Source organism: Camelus dromedarius, chromosome 9 (assembly GCF_036321535.1).
Source record: "Camelus dromedarius isolate mCamDro1 chromosome 9, mCamDro1.pat, whole genome shotgun sequence".
Lineage (NCBI taxonomy): Eukaryota > Metazoa > Chordata > Mammalia > Artiodactyla > Camelidae > Camelus > Camelus dromedarius.
In genome coordinates this window covers 6,291,034-6,313,508 of record NC_087444.1, presented here as the reverse complement: position 1 = coordinate 6,313,508, position 22,475 = coordinate 6,291,034, and the positions used below count along the sequence as shown (strand labels likewise).

Here is a 22,475-nt window from a genome sequence, read left to right as displayed (position 1 = left end):
GAATGGCTTGTTTCACTTAGCATCATGTTGTCAAGGTTCAGCTATACTGTGGCATGTATCATTACTTCATTCCTTTTCATTGCCAAGTAATATCAATTGTATGGATATCACATTTTTTCAGTCTTTCATCAGTTGATGGGCAGTTGAGTTGCTCCTGTGTTACGGCTTTTAGGAATAATCCTGCTGTGAACATGAGTGTACAAAGTTTTGCACGGAGATATGTGGTAATTTTCTTGGGTGTACAGCAAAGCGTGGAATTGCTGAATCTCATGGTAACTCTATTTTTGAACCTTATGAGGAACTGCCAAAGTATTTTTTCAAAGCAGCTACATCATTTTTCCAGTCCCATCAGCAGAGTATAAGGGTTCCAGTTTCTTTACATCCTTGCCAGCACTTTTCATTATATCTCTTTGACAACAGCCATCCAAGGTACAGCAATTCAGCTTCACTCTTTTGCGTGTGGTTATCTGGTTACCACAGCATCACTTGCTGAGAATTTCTTTACCTGTTGAACTGTCTTGGAACCCCTTTAAAAAATCAGTTGAACGTATATGCAAAGGTTCTGTCTGGACTCTCAGTGCTACTCCATTGATCTACATGTTTATCCTTACGCCAGTACCACATTGCCTTGTTACCATAGCTTTGCGACAGTTTGTGAAATCACAAAATGTGATTCTTCCACGTTTGTTCTTATTTTTAAAGGTTGTTTTGGCTACTGAATCCCTTGGATTTTCATATGAACTTTAGAGTCAGCATGACCATTTTTGCAAAAACATCAGTTAGGATTTTGATAGAGGTTTCACTAAAGCTATAGATCAGTTTGGGAGTATTGCCATCTTGGTAAGCACTCTTCTAACTCATGATCATGTTTCCCCATTTAGTTAGGCCTTTAGTTTCTTTCAACAGTGTTTTGTTGTTTTCAGAAACTATACTTTAACATTTTTTAGTAAATATATTCCTAAGTAATTTATTTTTGATGCTCTTATAAATATAATTATTTTCTTGATTTTATTTTTGGTTTGTTCCTTGCTAGTGTAGAGAAGCACCAATTAATTTTTATGTATTAATCTTACATCCTGAAGGTTGCTGTGTTTCTTTTTAGTGCTGTATGAGGGTTCTCCAGAGAAACAGAGTACATCATACATATACCAATGTATATATATGACACCGATGTCCCAGCTCAACCAGGCAGGCTCAAAAAGGGACACATTTCTCCTTCCTCCACCTTTTTGTGCTATTCAGGTCCTCAGTGGACTGGACAATGTCCACCCATATTGGGGAGGGCAATTTACTAAGTACACCAATTCAAACTAATCTTATCTGGAAAACCTTCACATACACACTCCAAAATACTGTTTATTCTGGGCACAGTATGGTACAGTTAAATTGACACGTAAAATTAAACATCACAGTGTTAATAGTTTTTTTTAAATAGATTTATTAGGATATTCTCTGTGCATGATTATTTCATGATAAGTAGAAATAATTTTACTTCTTCCTTTCCAATCTGAGCGTTCACTTCTTTTGCTTGCCAAGTTATCTGGCTAAAACCTTCATACTGTGCTGAATAGAAGCACATCCTTGTATTGTTCCTGATCTTTGGGAGAAGCATTCAGATTTCAGCATAAAGTAAGATGTTAGCTGTGGGTTTTCCATAGAGGCTGTTTATCAGGGAGAATCAGTTGCTTTCTCTTTGTGGTTTGTTGTGAATTTTTATCATGAGTTGTGTTGGATTTTTGTCAAATGCTTTTCTGCATCTGTTGAGGTGATTGTGTGATTTTTATCCTTTATTCTGTTGATACAGTGTATTATATTAATTGATTTTTTGGGTGATAAACCAATCCTGCATTTCTGGGATAAATCTGATATGTATATTTTGGAAGTATTTGTGAAGAATTGATATAAATTTTTATTCAAATATTTTGTAGAATTCATCGTTTAAGCCAAATCATCCTCAAATGCATTTTGAATCAGCTTTGCTATTTTAATGATTTCTTAATTTACTTAATGAGTCAACTAAAATCTTTGGCACATGCTCCTATATATGTAAGACAGTTTTATGCTAACTTTTGAAAATCATACTTTGTCAGTTTAGTGCTTTATTGTTGGCCCTTATTAGTGACACTAACAAACTGTCAGAAAGACATTGGTAAATATGACCAAATTTAGGGGAAGAAGTAGATCTTAATCTCTTGAATTAACAGAAAAAAGATTTTTACCTTATAATAACTTTTAATTGGACTGACAGAAAGATCAAAACTAAAGGAACTACAAACAAAAATCACGTGATGAAGTATAAAGCATAACTAATGTTGGGCTAGCTGCCTCCCCTACTATTTATAGTGAAAAAAGCTGTGTGTATGTGTGTCTTTTACATTGAGATATGTACTGTATGTATAAAAGAAACGTTTACATGTGTTAGATGTGACTGTTCATTGCTAAGACACACTGAATAAGAGAAATATTGTTGAACTACCAGGAATGCTGTTAAAACCAAGCATTTAGATTTATTTTAAAATGTTTCAGTCAGTTATGGAATGCCAGTTTGATTCTTTTTTTTAACAGATTACATACAGTATTCTGATTATGTTTTTAATTTTTTCATCTATTTTGTGAGTCTTTTTTTGCCTGAATTTTGATTAAAATTATTTTAAAGTCTTTTTAAATTAACTCCACTTTCTGGATCACCTGGGGCTCTGCTTCATTTATTTTTTTCTTTGATTATTAGACATTTAATTCTATCTCTTTTCATGCCTAGAGATTTTTAATTGAGTGCTGGACATCTTATATAAGATGGTTGGTGATAAATATTAAAGAAATTCCTCACAAAGTACCAGGAATACAGTAAACAGTCAACAAATAGTAAAGGTTATTGTTGCTGTTTGTTATTATTTGTATTCTATATAGAAATTTGTATTTTTGATTGAAATTAGTCATGGAAACAATGTATATATTTTCAGACCTTCAAAAGTACTTTAAACAAAAGCCAAAGGAAAAATAAACGTATTTATTTCATGTTGTTATGTACATTCTACCATCTCTTTTTTAAAATGTATTTTTAGAGCAAATTTATATTTATAAAAAATTGTGAAGATGGTACAGAGAATTTCCATATATACCTGTACACAGTCTCACTTATTATTAACATCTGACATTGTATAGCACATTTGTTACAATTAATGGAGCATTATTAATATATTATTATTAACTAACATTTATAGTTTCTTCACATTTCCTTTTTTTTTTTAACCTCATGCTCTCTTTTTTGATCCAGGATTCTATCCAGAATAACATGTTACATTTAGTTTTCACATCTCCTTAGGGACTTCTTGACTGTTACAGTTTCTCAAGATTATCCTTATTTTGACAAAATACTTGACAGTTTTGAGGAATACTGGTCAGATCCAATTTTTAATTTTCATTAGAGAAAAAATGCTTCTGAAATATTCAACTTACTATTCGTTCTTGATTTAGTAAATAATGATGTATTTGTATAATTTATGAACAAGTTGGGTTCTAAAAATTCTTGATAAAATTAAAATTGTAAGTTATTCTTTAACAGTCAAATGTGCGGACAGGAGTGATGAGTGATGAACTTGTCAAGGTTTGGTCCAAGAGCGCCTTTATAATGAGGTTTGTCTGCATCTTTGGTTAATAGGATGTACTGAAGGATGAAACTGAACACAGTGTTATAATACACAGTATCCATGGACAGGCCAGATGAAATGAAGGGAAAGAGAACCCTGGCTGCTTTTAATTTAGTTAAATGGAGGATAACCTGGAAGACCTGAGCATAATCTTTTTTTTTTTAACTTTTACTTTTAAGGTTTAGGTTTTAAGCCTGTTCAAGCACTCTACCTAACTCACTTTTGTTAAAACTGAAAAGAAGAATTTATGGCAGAATAGAGTTAGATGCCTTATAAAAGAAAGTAGTTACAGGGCATTTTTATTTTAAATTTCAATTTTCCAAAATTGATTAATTATTCATATATTAGTGTAGCATATATAGAATACTCCTCTATGTTAGTTACTTTCTAGTTACTACTTTATGACTCCTGATAGTGAACAGTATTATAACCTCTGCATCTTATGTACACCTTGACCCTCAATCCAATAACCTAATAGAAAAAAACTTAAGTCATAAACTGAATGTTTAAGAGGTACATTGTTTCACTAGAAATTTTTATTTTGTTTTCTTTTTGTAGAACTATTATGGAGCTGCTAAGATGATATTTTCTGACAACCCACTTGGTCTGACCTGTGGAATGGTATGTCCAACATCTGATCTTTGTGTAGGTGGATGCAATTTATATGCCACTGAAGAGGGACCAATTAATATTGGTGGATTGCAGCAGTTTGCTACTGAGGTATGTAAGATGTACGTATTGTCTTTCCCCCACCTAACCCACAAAAATCTTAAAATAACTTTAATCCTTGATGTTTTGTTGGTGTCTAACATTTTTAGTGTGATGTACAGCTAAAGTGTGTTTTGTGCCATTAAACAGTATTTTTATTCAACAACTTGGCTTCAGAAATGAAATTTTATAAAACCATATGTCAAATTAATTATAATCCCAGAAGTTTATTAAAATACTTTGAAAATTATGTAAATTGGAGGATCTGAGAATAAAAGTTATTCACTAACTTTACAGTGGAGTGTGGCTAGGGGACCCCATTATTAAAAGGCTATCTTGCTTAACTGATTCTTTTCCCTGAAACTGTCCTTAACCTTCACAGCTTGAAATAATACATCAGCATTCTTTTGTAATATTTTTGAGTAATAGGTGTTGTAGAATTATTAAAAACTCTGAAATTGAATAATATCCTTTAACGTTGGATTTTGTAAACTTATCGATTAAAAACAGGTATGTTATTTGGGTGCAAGTTTATAATGAAATAAAATGAAAAAAATTTTTGCCTGTTTATCTCATAAGTTTGGTCCATGTCTTTCTTTTTTCATGAATCCTTTGTAACTGACTTTGATTCTCTAGGACATCATTTTCTCTCTGGGGTCTCCTTTTTGGAGTCAACTACCAGATCAATGCCTGTATCATTTAAATGATCAGTTTATATGGAGGTTGCAGCAAGATTTTGTAATCCTTGGGGTCCAGTTGGCTAGAAGACCAAATTAAATGCCTGTCAACACTAGATTTTTAGTTAATGACTTCCCTGTCTGCTTTCGTCAACTTAAACACAATGTGTTCTTTCTTTTTAGGACCCTTCCCATAATATTCCTCAAGCTTAAATCTCACTTTGCTTTTAGTAATAAATCAGGATTATTCCCTTCCTGCCTTCTGACAGGTTAATTCTAAGGAAAGGCTCCTGGGAATGAGAAAATAGAAACAATTTGAAGTTCTGAGTTGTTGCAATAAATTCTTGGATTTAATTTCTTTTCTTACCAAATTCAAAATTGCATTAGGCTTACCTGACCAGTGCAAGGTGTGATCTTTACAACCTGAGAAAATCCTTAGTTGATGGAGAAGCTTCACTTGAATTCTTTCACAGTTTTCTTTGGGGACCCATCTCCTCTTCATTAAACCAGGGCAAGCTTGCAAGGATGTAGTAAATGAAAGGTCACACATTATGTACATGAATGAACACTGCATTTCAAAACAAGATGAGTTAAAATAATATTGTTAGTTTTTCAATGACCTGCACAAGAGAGATGGAGAGAAGGAAAGAGGGAGAGAGAGGGAGACGAGAGAGAGAGAGAGAGAGAGAGAGAGAGAGAGAGAGAGAGAGAGAGAGAGAGAGAGAGAGAGAGAGAACGAGAGAACGTGAGTGAGACAGTGAGCGGAAAAAAAACCGGAGAAAGAGAGAAAGGGAAACACCATTTTTCTGAGAACTCTCCCTTGGTTTTAATGAGGTTACTACCATGGCTTTCCAAAGCAAAGTCTATTTAAGACAGCATGCATTAGGGTGGTATTAAATGCATTTTAAGTGGATCATAGAATTTAAATAGGAATGTATCTTTATTACATTCCATGTATACTTTGTATAATGGTGGCCTCAAATATATTTATCAAATCATAAATAAAAAAATTTCCACTGTAATTATATAGAAAAGCTTTCCATTTTTTTTTTTTTAATTTGGCCACTTAGGGCAGGTTATTTTAGAAAGTTCTGTCAAAGGGTGGTTTACCTAAATTTACCCAGCTTTACCAATTCAAAGCTGTTGTGAATATAAGCAGAAACAGACTCACAGATACAGAAAACAAACTTGTGGAGACAAACAAACAAAGGGGAGAGGGAGTTGTGGGAGGAAAATTAGGGGTACGGGATTAACACATACAAGCTACTATATTATAAAATAGGTAAGCAACAAGGATATACCATATAGCACAGGGAATTATACTCAATTATCTTGCAATAACCTTTAATGAAGTATAATCTGCAAAAATACTGAATCACTATTCTGTACACCTGAAACTAACACACTATTGTAAATCAACTGTACGTCAATTTAAAAAAAGATAAGCAGACACAACGTTGGAAAGTGACTATAACTCAATAAAAAATGTTAAAAAAATATAAAAAAGATAAGCAAAACACAGTGTATTAACTGACTTCCAGTGAAAAGAAAAAGCATAAAGTGCAAAATACTATTATTCTTTCAAATTACTAAACTATTGATGTGAGTACTTAAGTCAAAACAAAACATGATGCAGATAATTTTATGTTTCAGTTGTTTGATAAAACAATGACTGATTTTTGACCTTTGAAGAAATACAAATCTATCTTTCTACCAAATTAAGCAAAGGTTAGGAAAGCAGAGTAAAATAGTATGATATTTTTCAAAATTGTTTCTCCTGTAACTTGTTAGTGATTTTTAAAATATCAGCTCTGTAGTCTGCCATGATTGTTTAAATCTGTATCTTACACTTTTCTATTTGAACATGGGTGTATAATTTGGAGGGGCTGCAGTAGAAAAGGAATAAATCACACGAAGGGCAGCCGGCAGTAGAATCAGGAGACCAGCTACTTCTTTTTCCTGTCCCGTGTTGTCATTATTATTCCATCCTTTGCTGTCCCCTACATCTGCGGTGACCTTGCTGCAGACACTTCTGTATGCTTGTGGCACAAACAAGCCACGGGGTGATTCCGAATCTCTCTAGGAGGCAGTTTTTCCCAGTTCAATTAGGTATAACAATAGTGCTGCAACAAAATAATTTGGGAATAATAACTTGATGTGGATCTCCTTATCAGTCTCGTCAGGGTTTTAAAATTTCTCTATACAAATGTAACCCTTGAACATTTTATTTTGAAATGTGTTTGATCATTAATTGAATTTTAAAGAAATCATCTATTTGTCACATTTAGTGGACCAACTAGACTCTCATTGCCTCTCAAATTTAATTGATGAATTGTTGCAAAAGGATAGTGAAATGAGACTGCATCTTTCTACTCATTTCCTAAAGTTTAAAAATAACTGTAAGTAGATAATTAGGTGCACGTTAAGTCAGTTCCCTTCTAGTGATGTTAAAAGAGGTATAGAGGCGATTTGGAAAAATTAAAATTACAATTCCAGGGTTCTGAAGTTTGATTTTAAACGTTAAAATGAGTGAGGTTGAGAGGAGTGGTACTTAAGACTGCTGCCTCGATTATAAATTTTAGGAATACATTAGGTTATGCAATCAGTACCTAAAAACAGTATTTCTTGTTCACAGTAAACCTTCTATGAGATTATTTTAACACCCATTAAATATAGTGTTCTTGATACTTTTCATTTATTTTTTATACTTTTAGTTAAGAATGGAACTGACAAATAGAATTCCAAACTAAATCAGGTGACTCACTAGGAATAGAATTACTCTTTAGATTTTTCTTTAATTGTATCTCTCAGAGGGTTTTCAATCACCCCTCATTTGATATTACCCAGTTCTTGTACCACCATCATATACTATTTATACACCATCATATGCTATTTGTAGTTATTTCTATATTTTATTGAGTAGACACAGTTCAAATCAAATGCTCATAATATAGCAAAAGTACATTGATATAATTCAAACAGCCAGGTGTTATGAGGTAACTATGTACAATTACTCAAATTACATGAGCATTTTTATTTTGCTCAAATGTTGTAATAAGTAGTTTTAGAGAACTGTGAAATAAGAAGGAATATGATTACTTGAGTTAGGATTATTTTAATAGGACAAATACTTCTACCATATCTTCATCTTGAACATGGAGTCACTAAAAGCCTTAAACTTCTGCCTTCTGCAAGTATATTGGAGAATATAGACACATGTGCAGTACCAAATAAGAGAGTTGCATATCTTCTCTCAAATAATATGTTTTGTGATATATCCCATCTAACAAATAAGTAAGTAGAGACGAAGAAAAAACTTAGGTGCAGCCCTCATATTAACATCAATTATCAAAAAAAAGTACGTAAACTGAAACATGAGATTGGATAGACTCTGTGTGGTATGTTGATTGCTTTATAAGTAAGTTAATCAAACAAATGACTGAGATACTTTGGAGAGTGAATGAGAACATTATTCATCATTAGTTCAGTGCAGCAGGTATGAACCGGGACTATCCCAGGCAAACTGGCTTGTATGAACACCCAGTGTATTAAGCTCCCACTAGGTAAGGATTCAATTAACCAAACAAACATTGATTGAGCATCGATTAGGAGTAAGTGTTGTTGTAGGCTGGTCTATATACGACATGTCCTGAGAAGCATCGTAGTTTCTCAAGAAGTAATACAAGCCAACAACTGAAATGTCATAGCAAATTTAGTAAGACGTAGACATTTACGTTAGCATGCTTGGACGGATAAGCCACTCTTTATTAATTTTTATTTGATATTGGAAGTGATCAGACCTTAGTGCAAAGGATAGGATTTGGCGGGGGGAAGTGCAGAGTTGTAATACACCATACCTGCACGGCACTTCAGTGCATTTTGTACTATCTCACTTTCAAATGCTGATGAACAACTGGTAAGACGTGTAAGCTAGCTAACGTTTTTCCCGTTTTGGACATGAAGAAACCGAGGATCAGTATGATTAGAAAATCGTAGTAAACATTAAACAGACTGCTGTAGTCCTGGACAGTGTTAGGTACTTTCTTAGAACTTGACTGATACTCAGAACAACCCTCCAGGTGAACGTTATCATCTTCATTTTATGTATGAGCAATAGGAGGTTTGCCCAAGTTCACAGGTGGTACGGGACGGGTCTGGAGTGCAAGGCTCTAGTGCCCTAATTTCCACCATTTCACAAACTCTCGCTTGCCCCCACATAATGTTACAAGGCATTGATACAAAATCAGCGCAAACTCCTATTTTCTGGCTGCAAGCTCACAGGGTTACACTTCGCGGACTCAGCCGTAGATCCCTGAGTCACCGCACTGTACAACTCACAAAAGGAGGTCGCTGTACCTCACCCCTGTTAGATGCGGAGCAACTATGTGAAAACAGGTTGTGTAAGATGAACACATAGGCTTAGTCATTTTATTTATTTATACATGTTCCTGAAAAGCTTTTTTTTTTTTTTCTTTTCTCCTTGCCGATGAAGGATTTTGTACAGCCAGGATTCAGGTTTTGTGGGGCTTGAGATGATAAACTTTGGGTCGCTTCTTTGAAAAGTTACACGCAAGTAGTACTACAAATTTAAATACAGGGCCTTAGAAGGGGCCCGAACAATGAGGGGCCCGGAAGTTGAAGCTTATATCTGAAGTTTCATGTTAATGAGAAAAGCCCAAGCCTGCCTTTGTGGTGGTTGGTCTGTGCGTAAATTTAGGAAGGAGTCTAACACGTTTATGATGTGGTTTGACAAACTGGTCAGTTAGATCTGCCAGTTCGTGCACCTAATCTAAAACTAAGGTAAAGTACAATGATAATGAATAATAATCAATATTTATGGCTAATACTGTTTGCAGGTCATCTATAAATAGAATATGGATGAGAGAATAGTTGTTCAATTAATGACACCTCACACTTGCTTTATAGTCCCAACCTTGTATCATCTTTGAGTAAAATTTATCCATAATACTCCTATTTTAAAACAGTGAATACAGTTTGTCAATGCTGTTCATACAAAGGAAAAACGTAATTATTTCTGAGACAAGATGTACATGAAAGATATACATTAAACAGTAATGAAATCAATAGTTTGTGTGTTGATGAAATGTTCTCAGGGGTGCAAATGCAGGTAATATCTGTCCAGGCTTTATTTGTGAGTCTCCTTTTGGCCTTAATGCAGTGATTAATAGAAAGGAATATGTATTGATAGATTTCACTAACTATTTGACATTCTTCGCCAAATATCTTTAGAAATCTATTAAAAATATCCAATGCTGGCACAATGATGGATAATAAAACTGCAGGACTGGAAAAATTGCTAAATGATTTGCATTGCAATATTTTAGTTTATTTTTCAACTATATATTAGTATGTAGAGTTTTAAAGTATACAAGTAAGTTTCAGAGATTTGGGGCAATAACATTGAAATTTACCAAAGCTGCATGGTTGTTAAGATTACTTGCTATGAATGTTTTTTGAATTTGTTTTTTATAAGTTCAAATGTATATACTCTTGTATATACCTTACAGTTTAGAATGATGGACTTCCATTGGCTTGAACCCTAACAACTTAAAAATATGTCTTTTTTTCATAAATATATTTGATGAATAGCATTAGAAAGTAGTAAAAAGCAGTAATATTGTATCAGCATGAATCACTTGTAAGAACCATGATGCTGTGAGTTAAAATTTAAATCACCCATTTGCTCCAAAGTATGATGATAAATGAAATATACTGAGCACACAAGAAAAATTAATAGCTGAAGTAAAAAGAACGATAAATACCTTTTGGAGTCAGAAATAGTATGGAAATTCTCAGCAGTAAGCGGGACTCAGGCCACTGCCTGCTCGGCTCTGCATAAACACTCAGGGCTGCTGAGGAGTCTGGTTTGGGGTAGGAAGTGCCAAACACATTGTGCGTGGTGGAGAACTGGGTTCACCTGCCCCTGGTAGAAAGGTTAAAAAAAAAAAAAAGGCACAGGGCTAGGGCTCATACGAAGCTGCAGAAAGAAGCAGAGGGAGCTGTGTCCCAGTGTTTTGGGCAGGTGCCTAGTGGCACAGTAACTTGCTTCAGTGATAGCTCTTAAATACGACCTGGAGACCAGAGCCCTGGGCTTCCAGTAAGAGACCTGATCTTGCAGTTGGGGGAGGCAGAGGAGTGATGCGGGGTGGAGGCTGTCACGTACTTGATCGAAGAAGCTGGAGGGTAAATGCAAAGACAGAAGCATTTCTCTCAGGATAAGTCTGAGACAAAAAGTGCAGAACTACATTTAAAAAGCTAATGCCACCAGTGGTATAAGATTCAGCCTGCAGATGATTGTATCCTAATGAACCATATAATACCATAAACAAGCCTTTAAAATAAAAATAAACAAATAAAATTCATAAAAATAAGGTAAATTTATGAAAAAAATAGTGAGTTTGGTATGAAAAGTAGTTGGTTGGAAATATTCACTGAAATGGAAACACCGGAAAAATGTTAAATTTAGAACTGGAGCAGGGAGAGCTTGGTGAAGAGCGGCCTTAAAGTAGTTACAGTAGGGATTTTTCCAAAAGAAAGGAAAAATGTAAGGATGTCACCTAGACACAGGACTGCAGTATTGTGAAGGACCAAGGGTCTCAGAAGAATCAGCTCCTAGAAAAGATGGATAAAACAGTTTACTTTTAAACCGAGTGACAGTTAGACTTGTTACTCCAAAAGGGGAAAAGACCTCAGTTCTCTTACCCGAAAGATAGGAATTCAGATGGGAGATGGAGCGTTGTATAGTGAAAGATTTTAAAGGATTTATTAGCGAAGGGAAAGTACGCCTCCAGGAACGGGAGGTGATGGGCTGATCCAGGGGTAGATATCAGCACTGGCCTTGGTTTGGCCCCCTGTCATCCCCTCGCTTAGAAGTGGTCTCTTAACTGATTGACGGTTCTTGCCCCTGGAGTGGTTAGCCATGCTCGTCTCGTTTTGCGCATGTCCTTGCCCATGATGCACGCAGAAAAACCCATGGCGGGAGCCTACACCACAATGCTAATTATATTACAGTGAGCATTGGGTCATGTCCAGTTAGGTCTTTGTTGCTACTGCACAGTTGTGGCTGTTGGGTTCTAAGTGGTTTCTTGCTGGCATCGTTTAGAGGAAGGAAAGCACTTGTATGCTGAAGGCAGACATACTGCTGTCTTCCGCACCATGCTCCCTCTCCTCCACCTTATCTGCGCGGTGCCCCCACTTGTCTAACCGCCTAACCCACATTTCTCATCAGCATCTATAGATGTTAGAAGCCAAGAACACAACATTTTAAAGGACTAAGATAAAGAACTGTATTTCTCTCTTAACAATAAAAACATGAGTAAAGGTATTTTAAACATTTTAAATCCATAGTGGCTTATCCCTCACTTTGTTACAAGAACTCCTAAAAGTTATTCTTTAGCAAAACTGTGACAAACCTGGAATGAAAGAGAGAGAGATGTAAGAAATAACGAGGAGCAAAGAAACCAGCAATATATGGTGGTAAATAGAATTAACTATCGACTGTAAGGTAATAATAACAACTCATTTTGGGGTGTTAGAGATACAATTCTATATAAAATCGACAAGGAAGGTGTCTGGAGATAGGGGAGCACAGGGGATAGTTAGGTGTGCTAAGGGCCGTTTGTGTTAGGAGAAGAGTGATAGTTGATAACTTGGGAATATGTTTTCAAAAATGTTGAAATATCTATGTTAAAAAATTAAAAGGTAATCAAAAAATGTAGAAATACAATCTGTAACTTGCAAGCAATCATGTAAACAAAGAGGGCTGAGTGAGGAGAAAACTTAATCCAATGAAAGACAGGAAAGGAAAAATAAAACAGAAGACAGAGAAGCCAATACAAAAGCATGGTGAGCAGGAAACACAAAGCAGGTAACAGAAATGCATCCAAATGTATAATTACTCACAAGAATGTAATTTTATTAAATTTATCTGTTAACATGTAAGTGGCTCTAGTATGGATTAAAAATAAATGCTCCAAACAACTATATGATATTTAGAAGAGACACTTTAGCAGAAAACTTGAAAATAGGTGGTAGAAAAAAATATACTATGCAAATACTAACCACAAGAAAGTCAGTGTAGTGATATTAATATGTAACAAAAGTGGAAATTTAGGGAAAATGTATTAATAAAAATAAAGAGAAAAATAAACAATGAAAAAAGAATGAATGTCTTAAAAATATAACATTCATAACTTACATGTACATTACAGTATATTCTTACTCAAAATTAGTAAGATTATTTGAATAAAGTTTATTAGCTTGATTTAATAAGTCTATAAAGTTTCCTGAACTCAACTAATGCAGAGTGAAAACAACCTTTTCATGTACCTGTGGAAGAAACATTTATCAAAACTGATCATGTGCTTGGTCAGAAATAAATATATATATATATATTTTTTTTTTCCAAATAAGTACATACAGACTGTATTTTTTTCTACAAGTAAATTAGAAATCAAAAATAAGAATATTATTAAAATGCAGACAATAACAACAAATTTAAAACACATATTTAAATGTATGTCTTAAATAGAAATTCAAAAAAACACATTTGTTAACAGCTCGTGGGTTAAAGAGTTTGTCACTACAGAAATTACAAAACATTTAGACCTGATGACACAGTTTCCATTGACAACCTGTGAAATGTTGCCAAAGCCATTTTTGCATAAAAATGCGTTGTGTTAAGTGTATATAACAGAAAAAAATAAAGATTATGTATAAATAAGCAGGTTTCATCTCAAGAAGCTAGAAAGGAAACGGGTGGAGGAGGGTGATGGTGGTGGTGGTAATGGTGGGGGTGATGGTGGTGGTGGTAAATTCTGAAAAAAACAGAAGAAAGGAAATGGAAATAATAGGAAAATAATGAAATAGATTATGAAAGCAAAAATAATGATGATCTACAAAAAAAAAAAAAACAGAACCTGGCTCTTTGAAAATAGTTTAGTAAATGATGATCTGGCATGTCACTTAATGACTAGCACATTTCAGTTATGGCTGCCTTCTAACTACTGTTCTTTTCTTATTTTATCAAGCTGCTTACTAGTAGCATTGGCTCCATAATTAATCATCACTGCTGTTTCTAAGGAAAATTGTCTTAACCATCGGTTGAATCTGACAGGACGGGGATGGTCCCTCTGGTCTGTCATGTCTCCATCACTCTCTGCTGCCTCCCTGCTATCCCCTTGCCCCCAGCAAGCCGTAACATGGATTCCCTGGCCCCTGGCAGCTTTATCTTCCAACTCCAATATGAACACGTAATTGAGTGACTAGGTGCTAGGCAGTGTCTGGGTGCCAAGGATACAGTGATGAGCAAGACAGGAACGGTACCAGTCCTCAGAGAGCTTATTGCCTAGTGAGAAAAAAAGACAATTAAGCAAGCAACTTACCATATAGTGCTGGGGGCGGGGGCAGTCAGGCAGGGCTGTGGGAGCCGGCAACTAGGACACCCAGCAGATAGTCTAGCAGGGAGGGGAAGCTGAATTGAGAAAGTGAAATTTAAATTGGGTCCTGAAAGATGTCCATTAAGTGCAGTAAAGTCAGGAGTGGGTGAGAATTTAAGCACAGAGAATAGATGAGTGAGTCCTGAGGGCACATGAGTTCTTGTCCTGGTTAGTTTGAACCCACATATGATTTTGGATCAATAAACTGACTCATAACCAAAGCATACACACCTGTTTTCAAATTGTGTTTTGTCAACTTAACCATTTAATCCAATCGTAGCCTTAAATCACAAATGTAACATCATTTAGTTTAATCATAATAAAAATATGAAAATAGATAAACAAGGACCTATTGTAAAGCACAGGGCACTATATTCAATATCTTGTAATAACCTATAATGGAAAAGAATCTGAAAAAGAATGTATGTGTCTAATATATATATATATATACATATATCTCACTTTGCTGTACATCTGAAAGTAATAGAACATTGTAAATCAACTATACTTCAATAAAAATTGTGAAAATAGTAAAAAAAAATATGAACTACAATGTAAGAATAGTAATTTAGGAATCAGCTCTGTTGTCTATAAAATGAACGATCATGCCTAACTCTGAAGATTCTGAGGGCTGGGGATGTAAATGGTAAGCACCTAGGAGAGTGCCTTTTCAAGAGAAAGTGTTAATCCCAGAAGGTTGTCATCAATGATTCATTCAGTCTTCACAATCAGTTGCTGAAGTAATTATTACCCTCTTAATTTTAGAGCTGACATTTAGAGAGGTGAAATCTTCTCCACGATAACGTGTCATTTTTTAAAGATTTGGCTCAGGTGTTATCTTTCCTCCTTTCTGGGATAAGTTTTCTTTCTCACCAGCTCCAGGAGCACCATGTGTTAAAATGAACCCTACACATGGACAGATTGCATTGTAATAGGTTTTCTGTATTTAAGACACACACGCACTCTGTTACTCAGAGCACTACTTAGTGGAAGGTCTGTGTCTTACTCATTCTGGTGCCTGGTGCATAGAGGGCACATAAAGCTATTTATCAAATTAAGGTGGAAATTGGATGGAACAGAATATTCTGATTTCAAATTATATAGTATTTTTACCATGCCACAGATGTCTCACAATAATATCTATTTTAATAAGAAGAAAATAATGAAACATTTTTAAGAATTGGTAATGCATTAATAAGGTTGATAACTGAAAATTTGCCATGGAATGAAGTTTTTTTTTTTTTTTTTAATTTCTGATGTGTTTGAGACACAGTTCCAATTTTTGGCACCCCTTGTTTAATTGTTGTAGAGAAAACTGTCAGGTAGCCCAAGAATATTTCTTTTCAAAGAATGAGTGCAGTGAATAGTATGTACTCAGTATTTCCTTTGACTTCTTTCACAAAAGGAAGCAAGTTACAAAGAAAATTACATAGAAGTGTCTCCTAGAAGGCATGTAATTTGAGGTAACTTACTTTTGGATGAACAAATAGCAATCTCTCTCCATTCAAGCATTCAGAAGATAACCAGACTGTCATATTGTTAATTAAATAACTCAAAGAAACTGAAACCAGCAAAATGAAAACCAATGTATTATTTTTATTAAGGTTTCTCTTAGACCTATACTGATGAAATATCTCTTTAGAAATTACCAGCAATTGTGTTTTATTCTGTAATAAAATTGAGTTAAATACCTGAAAAAATACATACCTCTTATGAGGTATACAGAACACAACCATCCTTATGCAATATATCTTTCAACTAGTGGAGATATTCTGAAATTTCGAAGGATATTTAATTTGTCATGATTTTCCTGTAGTTTATGTTTGCTCCTGTGTGGTTCATTAAGAAGAAATGGAGTAATTGAGGAAAAATTATAGCTACCAAACATTTGTGTTTATTTTCACTATGTACCATTTTAGAAAGTAAGAAAGCTAAAAATGAGAAAAAGTTACTCTCAAATTAGAATTGGTAAATATCTTTGCATTTGCTGTCTTAGCCCGTTTTCATTTAGAGAGCACTATATAAATATTAGAAAATTATACTGTTTCTGTCTCCAGAATGTGAAGAGGCTTGGGGGAAAATCCCATGGCCCCTCTCTGTGTCTCAATCTTTCCATTTTTAAAATCAGGATAATCTCTCTCTTGCCTCAAAATAACGTGAAAAATTTGGACAAAATGTTAGTAAAGTCAATTTGGAGTGATGAAAAAATGCACTTTCTAGATGAGTGAAAGTTCAGAAATCACAGGGGGATTATGCAAGGAAATCTATTTTAAATGCTCCTCGAGAAAAATAGTCACTTGTAAATAATCTGTAAATAACCATTTTTTTGTATCACTGAGGAAGAATTGTGTTTCCTTGGTGACTGTTACTCATTTGTTGAAGCCTATCACTGGAGTTCAGGAATTTTGAAATTCATTAAAATCTTGCTGGATGCCTACTATGTGATACAATTCTAGTATGCCCTGGCATTGCAAATGAGGGAGGGAAAACCCTCTGATTACTTCATAATCTACAGGGAAAATCAGCTTGTAAACTCTGCTGTTAAGTGAAAAAAAAAAAGAAAGAAAGAAAGAAAGAAAGAAATGTAAAGCCTGCAGGAAAGTGCCTAGAAGACAGTCAGTACTCCGTTACTGGTAGCTAAATACAATTTCAACAGCAGTAAACTTGTGATAAACCCTCGGCTTGAACTTTCAGGGCTATTTCAAGGCCTTCTTCGCTGTTTTCTATAACACAGTGCTTGCTATGTGGTAAGGCTCTATAAACGTTTGTTATATACTACTAATAGAAGTAAAATAATCTTAAAATGCTCTACGTGCTACAGCATGGGTAGGGAAGGGAACACCTTTCAACCTATATAAATATAAAATGTTTTGATGCATCACAAGATCGTGATGCAGCTGACTCCCAGAGTTTCTCAAGTTGCAGAATAGCATGGTAGGAAACCAAGGGTGTAGTGCCATGTGTCCCAAACACTTTGTTAACCATTGTTGGCTTGTAAATGTAATTTAATTTGTGAGTATGGCAACCAGCTCTCGTTGTTCATAGATTGACTATGACAAGTGTAATAGACTTTGGAAAGGTAAATTCATATAATACTTTTCTTTCACTTATACATTTCCTATTGAAAAGGTACGGGTTGAAATGATTTCCTACTGAAAATCACTGTAAAAATTTGACAGCGTTGGTGTTTAAGAGTTCAGGCTCTGAAAATAAAATAACCTTGAGATAAAATCCTTAGTATGGGAACTTGGCCATAATTTCATTATCTGGGAAGTAGAAATAATAATTGTACCCATAATAGGACTGTTGAAGATTAAATGAGATCGTCTATACAGAGACTTAGAATAAAACCTGTTGTAGAATGTGCTCAGTGAATACTGACCTTCTTAGTACTGTGGGAGTATGCATGCAGGGTACACTGGGTATACTTTCCATGCTTCTTCAAATACTTGAATTAGTGCTTTGTGATACTGATTAACCTGTTTGTTTCCTTTATTGCATTGTTTTTGGCAGTTGAATCTTGGACTTAGAAAAAAAATTACATCTTAGAAAATTAATCAATGTTCTGGCAACTAAAATTTGTTTAAAGGAAGGGAATCTTTCTCACCTGAAGAGCTTAATTGTCTTGGATTAAGTTTTTGTTATGTTATGAAACAACAGGAAATATTCTCCAAGAACAACTATTAGGAAATACTCTTTGATATTGTAAATAAGTGGGTTTAATATAGCGTTTATGTATAATTTATTTGTAATTTTGTTGCATTTATTAGAAGACTAGTTTCAAAAAATGAAATGAAAAATCTGCTTTATTGCTATTTATTTTAAAAATTCTTAAATTTTATAGATTTGTTTTAATTTACTAAGATTTAGGACAGAATTCATGCTGTCTTCTCAATAGTATTAGTTACCTTTTTTCATTCATACTATGGATTGGTAGTATAAGGAAGAATATCCCAATATTCTAAACACAGTGCAGTGTTTGCTTTATTAGAAATATTAATTTGCTTTTATAAAATGACACTTCTTTTGTATGCATAAATGATTGATTTCATGTCTCACAGGTTTATAAAGTAATTAGATCTTAATAGATCTTATCAACCCCCCTCCACCTTCCCCCCCCCCACATAAATATTTGTGGAGCTATTTGACTTCTTGGCCAATTTTTTTTTTTCTTTAAACATTTTCTACAATCAGGCTACATTTATAGAAGCATACTCTGTACATATGAAATTATTCCCTAAGTATATTTCAGTTGAAAAGGAATTGAGTACCACTGTTTTAAAGGGATGGAGTATCACTTATTCTTTCAGATCTTGAGGAAGTTGGAAAGTGTAGCTGATACATCTCAAAATTCGGGATGGATGATGCAGCTATCTCACAGATTGAAAAAATTAAATCAACCGTCACATATCGCCTAAGTTCAGTAGTGTGTTGAAACCACATTGACTCAGCCCTTGGGAGGCTGTTTAAATTTTCAAGAATTTTGTGTGCCGGCTGTTTTAAATACAACCACTATGAAAAATTAAATTATATAACTTTATAATGATATAAACCATATTAAAAACAAATGTAGCAAGTACTAAAAACTCATTACTTCATAATTATTTATTTAATTTTTACATTAACTATGCCCTTGAGTTTATTTTGCCTCTTATATCATAAGTTGTGAATTCTAATTTCTGAAACAGTGAAAACATTCATAGTACATTAGCTACTAGCTACCTGTAGCGACTGAGCACTTGAAATGTGGCTAGTGCTACTGGGGAACTAAATTTTAAATTTTATTTAATTATAACAGATTTAAATATAAATTTGAATAGTCACATGTGGCTGGTGGCTACCATGTTGGACAGTACAAGTTCAGATAAACTCTGTCTCATGGAGTGTGAATACTAGCTGAATTGAGAAGGAACATTTACTATATGACCAGGCACTTTTCTAAAGTGCTTTACATGTATTAACTCATTTAATTCTCACAGTAGTCCTATGAGATGAATATTATTAACTCCACTTTATAGTCTGAAGAGACTGAGGCATGGCGATGTTAAAGGACTTGTTCGATACCCTTTGTGATAAAGTTTACAAAATTGTATTCAAATAGTTACTTCATAAGGAAAAAATACCAAGGTTGATTCAACATACTATAAAACTAAGGGGGAAAATAATAAATTACAATAGTAAGTTACAATATAACAGAACAAAACAAAACAGGTGAAAGACTGTTAATCCATAGATTAATATCTTGAGCAAGATAGTATACCGAGCATGTATTAAACAGCTCATGAGCCGTAGAAGCTGGGGCTGCACGGCTCAGGGGTTAATCATTCACATCCCATTGCACGTCCAGTGGTGCTGTGTGCTGAGAAGCACGCTTACTTCCATACTGAGAGCCTCCACCTCCGTGTTTGGCACTAGTGGGGATTTAGGAAACTTATTTTTTAGTTCAATATTTTAATTTTGACAGTTGTTTTAAAAGAACACTTAAAATTTTATTAAAAATAATTAAAATATTCTTAAGTGAAAATTTATACATAATGTATATTATTGGATAACTGGTGCTTTATTTGTACACCACTGACTAGACTTCGTGTCAGATATGATTAGTGTCTCAAAACTAAACTGTCTCTCTCTTTCTTTTTTTTAAACTAAACTATCTTTTATTTCTGAGTGAATGAAATAAGACAGACATTACACAAATCCTATTCTATTTGATTGTCACATATTAAAATTATAAACTTCTCAGCATGTAAAAATCCTTAAGTATTCACATTAAATTATCTTTTGTTGTATATGCCAGCAATAAATGATTCTTTAAAAATTGTGTTTTATGCTTCTAAAGTTTATTAAACTGTAATGTTAATTTATAAATGCTAGTAAATTTCAACATGGGTAAGTTTTTAGTTATTAGTTTGCAAATCTAAGTACTCAACTGAATATGAAAGACACTGGCATTTATTTAATCCCTAAATGAAATTAGCTGTAGCTCTCCCTGATCATGTAAAATGAATGTTTCAAATATTGATTGGTGAAAAGTACATGAAAATTTTGTGAAAATATAGAGTAGATTTCAAATACATTTTATTAATGGTTCAGTAAAATAATGTATTAATTTAGAATTAAAATTATTTCCTTTTCGTATTGTTTAGAAAAGAATGAAAGGTAAAAACATGTATTCATTCAAAAAATAATATGAGAGAAAAATCTGTACTATTTAGATAGCAAAGGAAAGAGCAGCAATATATATCCGTAACTTGTAAAACCCTAAATTGTGCTGGAAAAAAGAAATGGTAGTAACCAATTTGATTTAAACTTTTTATTAATTAACATGTACACCTTCTATATAAAAATGCTAGAAATTCAAAGATAAATTTGAAGAAGGTGTCTTCTCTTAAAGATCTGAGGCTCTAAAGGAGGAAACAGATAAGTCAGTAACATGTGATAAGTGTTAGGATAGAAATGACAAAATTCTGCGGGAACGTTTGTGAGGCCCATTAGCTCAGATTGAGAAATTAGGTCTTGTAATACTTGTTGCTCATACTTTCTTTAATTTTTAAATGGGATCATTTGGATGTTCCTTAAATATTTTGAATGTCAGACTTTATTCAGAGTAGTTGGTGCTGTATGTGGGAGGATTTCCAGAAAACACCAAGGTCTGTCTCCTCGATTCCATACTCCCAAGAAAAACTGCCATCTGTTTTTTTCCTTTGCTTGAATTTCCACGAGAGAAAAAATGTACTGCTTTGTCCTGTTAAATGCAAATAACCCTGTGAGGTAATCCATTAAATATTATAAATAATTTATCCTTAATATAAATTTATTCATATTCCATTTCTATCGATAGTCAAGTTTTGATCAAAACAGAATAGTGAGAACATGTTGATCTATTTTTTCTACTTTAGTTCTGTCAATTTCTCCTTATAGATTTTGAAATTAGAATTAGTTACCTATAGATTTAGAATTGTATAACCTTGCTGGTAGATCGACCTTCTTTAACTTCAGTAGTATGCCTTGCCTTAAAGTCTGGTGTCTGATACAGTGTACCTGTACCAGCTTTCTTGTGATTAATGTTTACATAATACAACTTTTTTAGCCTTCAATTTTATCCCTTTCTGTGTTCTTATGTTTAAGGTATGTGTCTTTTATAATTTTTGTCTTTTAATTAGAATTTTAATTTATTTACATTTAATGGAAAGACTCATATGTATGTGTTTATATTCACCATCTTACTGTTTCCTGGGTTTTTACCCCTGCCCCTACCTCCTTGCAACTATTTTCATTAATCTTCTCTCATCTATTTCTTTTGTATTAATAAAGTATTTTCAGTCCATTCCCCCCCTCCAACAACTTGGCTAAATATCCTTTTCCTAGTCTTTTATTAGTATCATATATATGTGTCATATATGTTAGCACTTTTACTACTTCCTAGATAATGCTGTGGTCTTTTGTGCTTTAACTCAAACTAACCTTGCTTGATTTATATAACGTGTATCAGTTTTAATTTGTCTTAAACTCCTCACGACATTATTACTTTCTACAGTCAATATTCATGTACATGTGCCCACATATTTATACATTTCAGTGCTCTTTATTACCTCCTGCATTTCTGTGTTTCCATCCGGGATAAAACCTTCTTCCTAAAGAACGTTATTGTTCTTCAGGATTTGTTTTACTGCTGCCAACAAATTCTCTCTGCAAATGTCTTTATTTCACCTTCACATTTAAAGGATATTTGCCTTCTGAATAGAATTCTAGGTGGAAGTGTTTTTTTTCTCCATTGCTCAAAAAATAGTTTCATTGTCTTCTAACTTCCATCATTCCTTTTGAGAGGAAAGCTGTCAGCCTTTTTAGTTGTTCGTTGGTAATACTGTCTTTATTCTTTGGTTGTTTTCAAGGCTTTATTTTTCTTACTTTAGTTTACAGCAGTTTTACTGTGATGTGCATGAGTTTCTTTATATTTAACTTAATTAAGGGTTTAGAATTTCTTG

The 22,475-nt window shown here is 33.9% G+C and overlaps 1 protein-coding gene across 4 annotated transcripts in view; it reads left to right on the top strand.

Moving 5' to 3' along the window:
* DPYD (dihydropyrimidine dehydrogenase) overlaps positions 1 to 22,475 on the top strand; it is a 720,636-nt gene that overhangs the window by 181,696 nt on the left and 516,465 nt on the right. For all 4 annotated transcript variants that reach the window (XM_031457506.2, XM_064488745.1, XM_064488746.1 and 1 more), the window contains exon 5: positions 4,206 to 4,367. In XM_031457506.2, the coding sequence (XP_031313366.2) occupies positions 4,206 to 4,367 (162 nt within the window). The remainder of the gene's footprint in view (positions 1 to 4,205; positions 4,368 to 22,475) is intronic.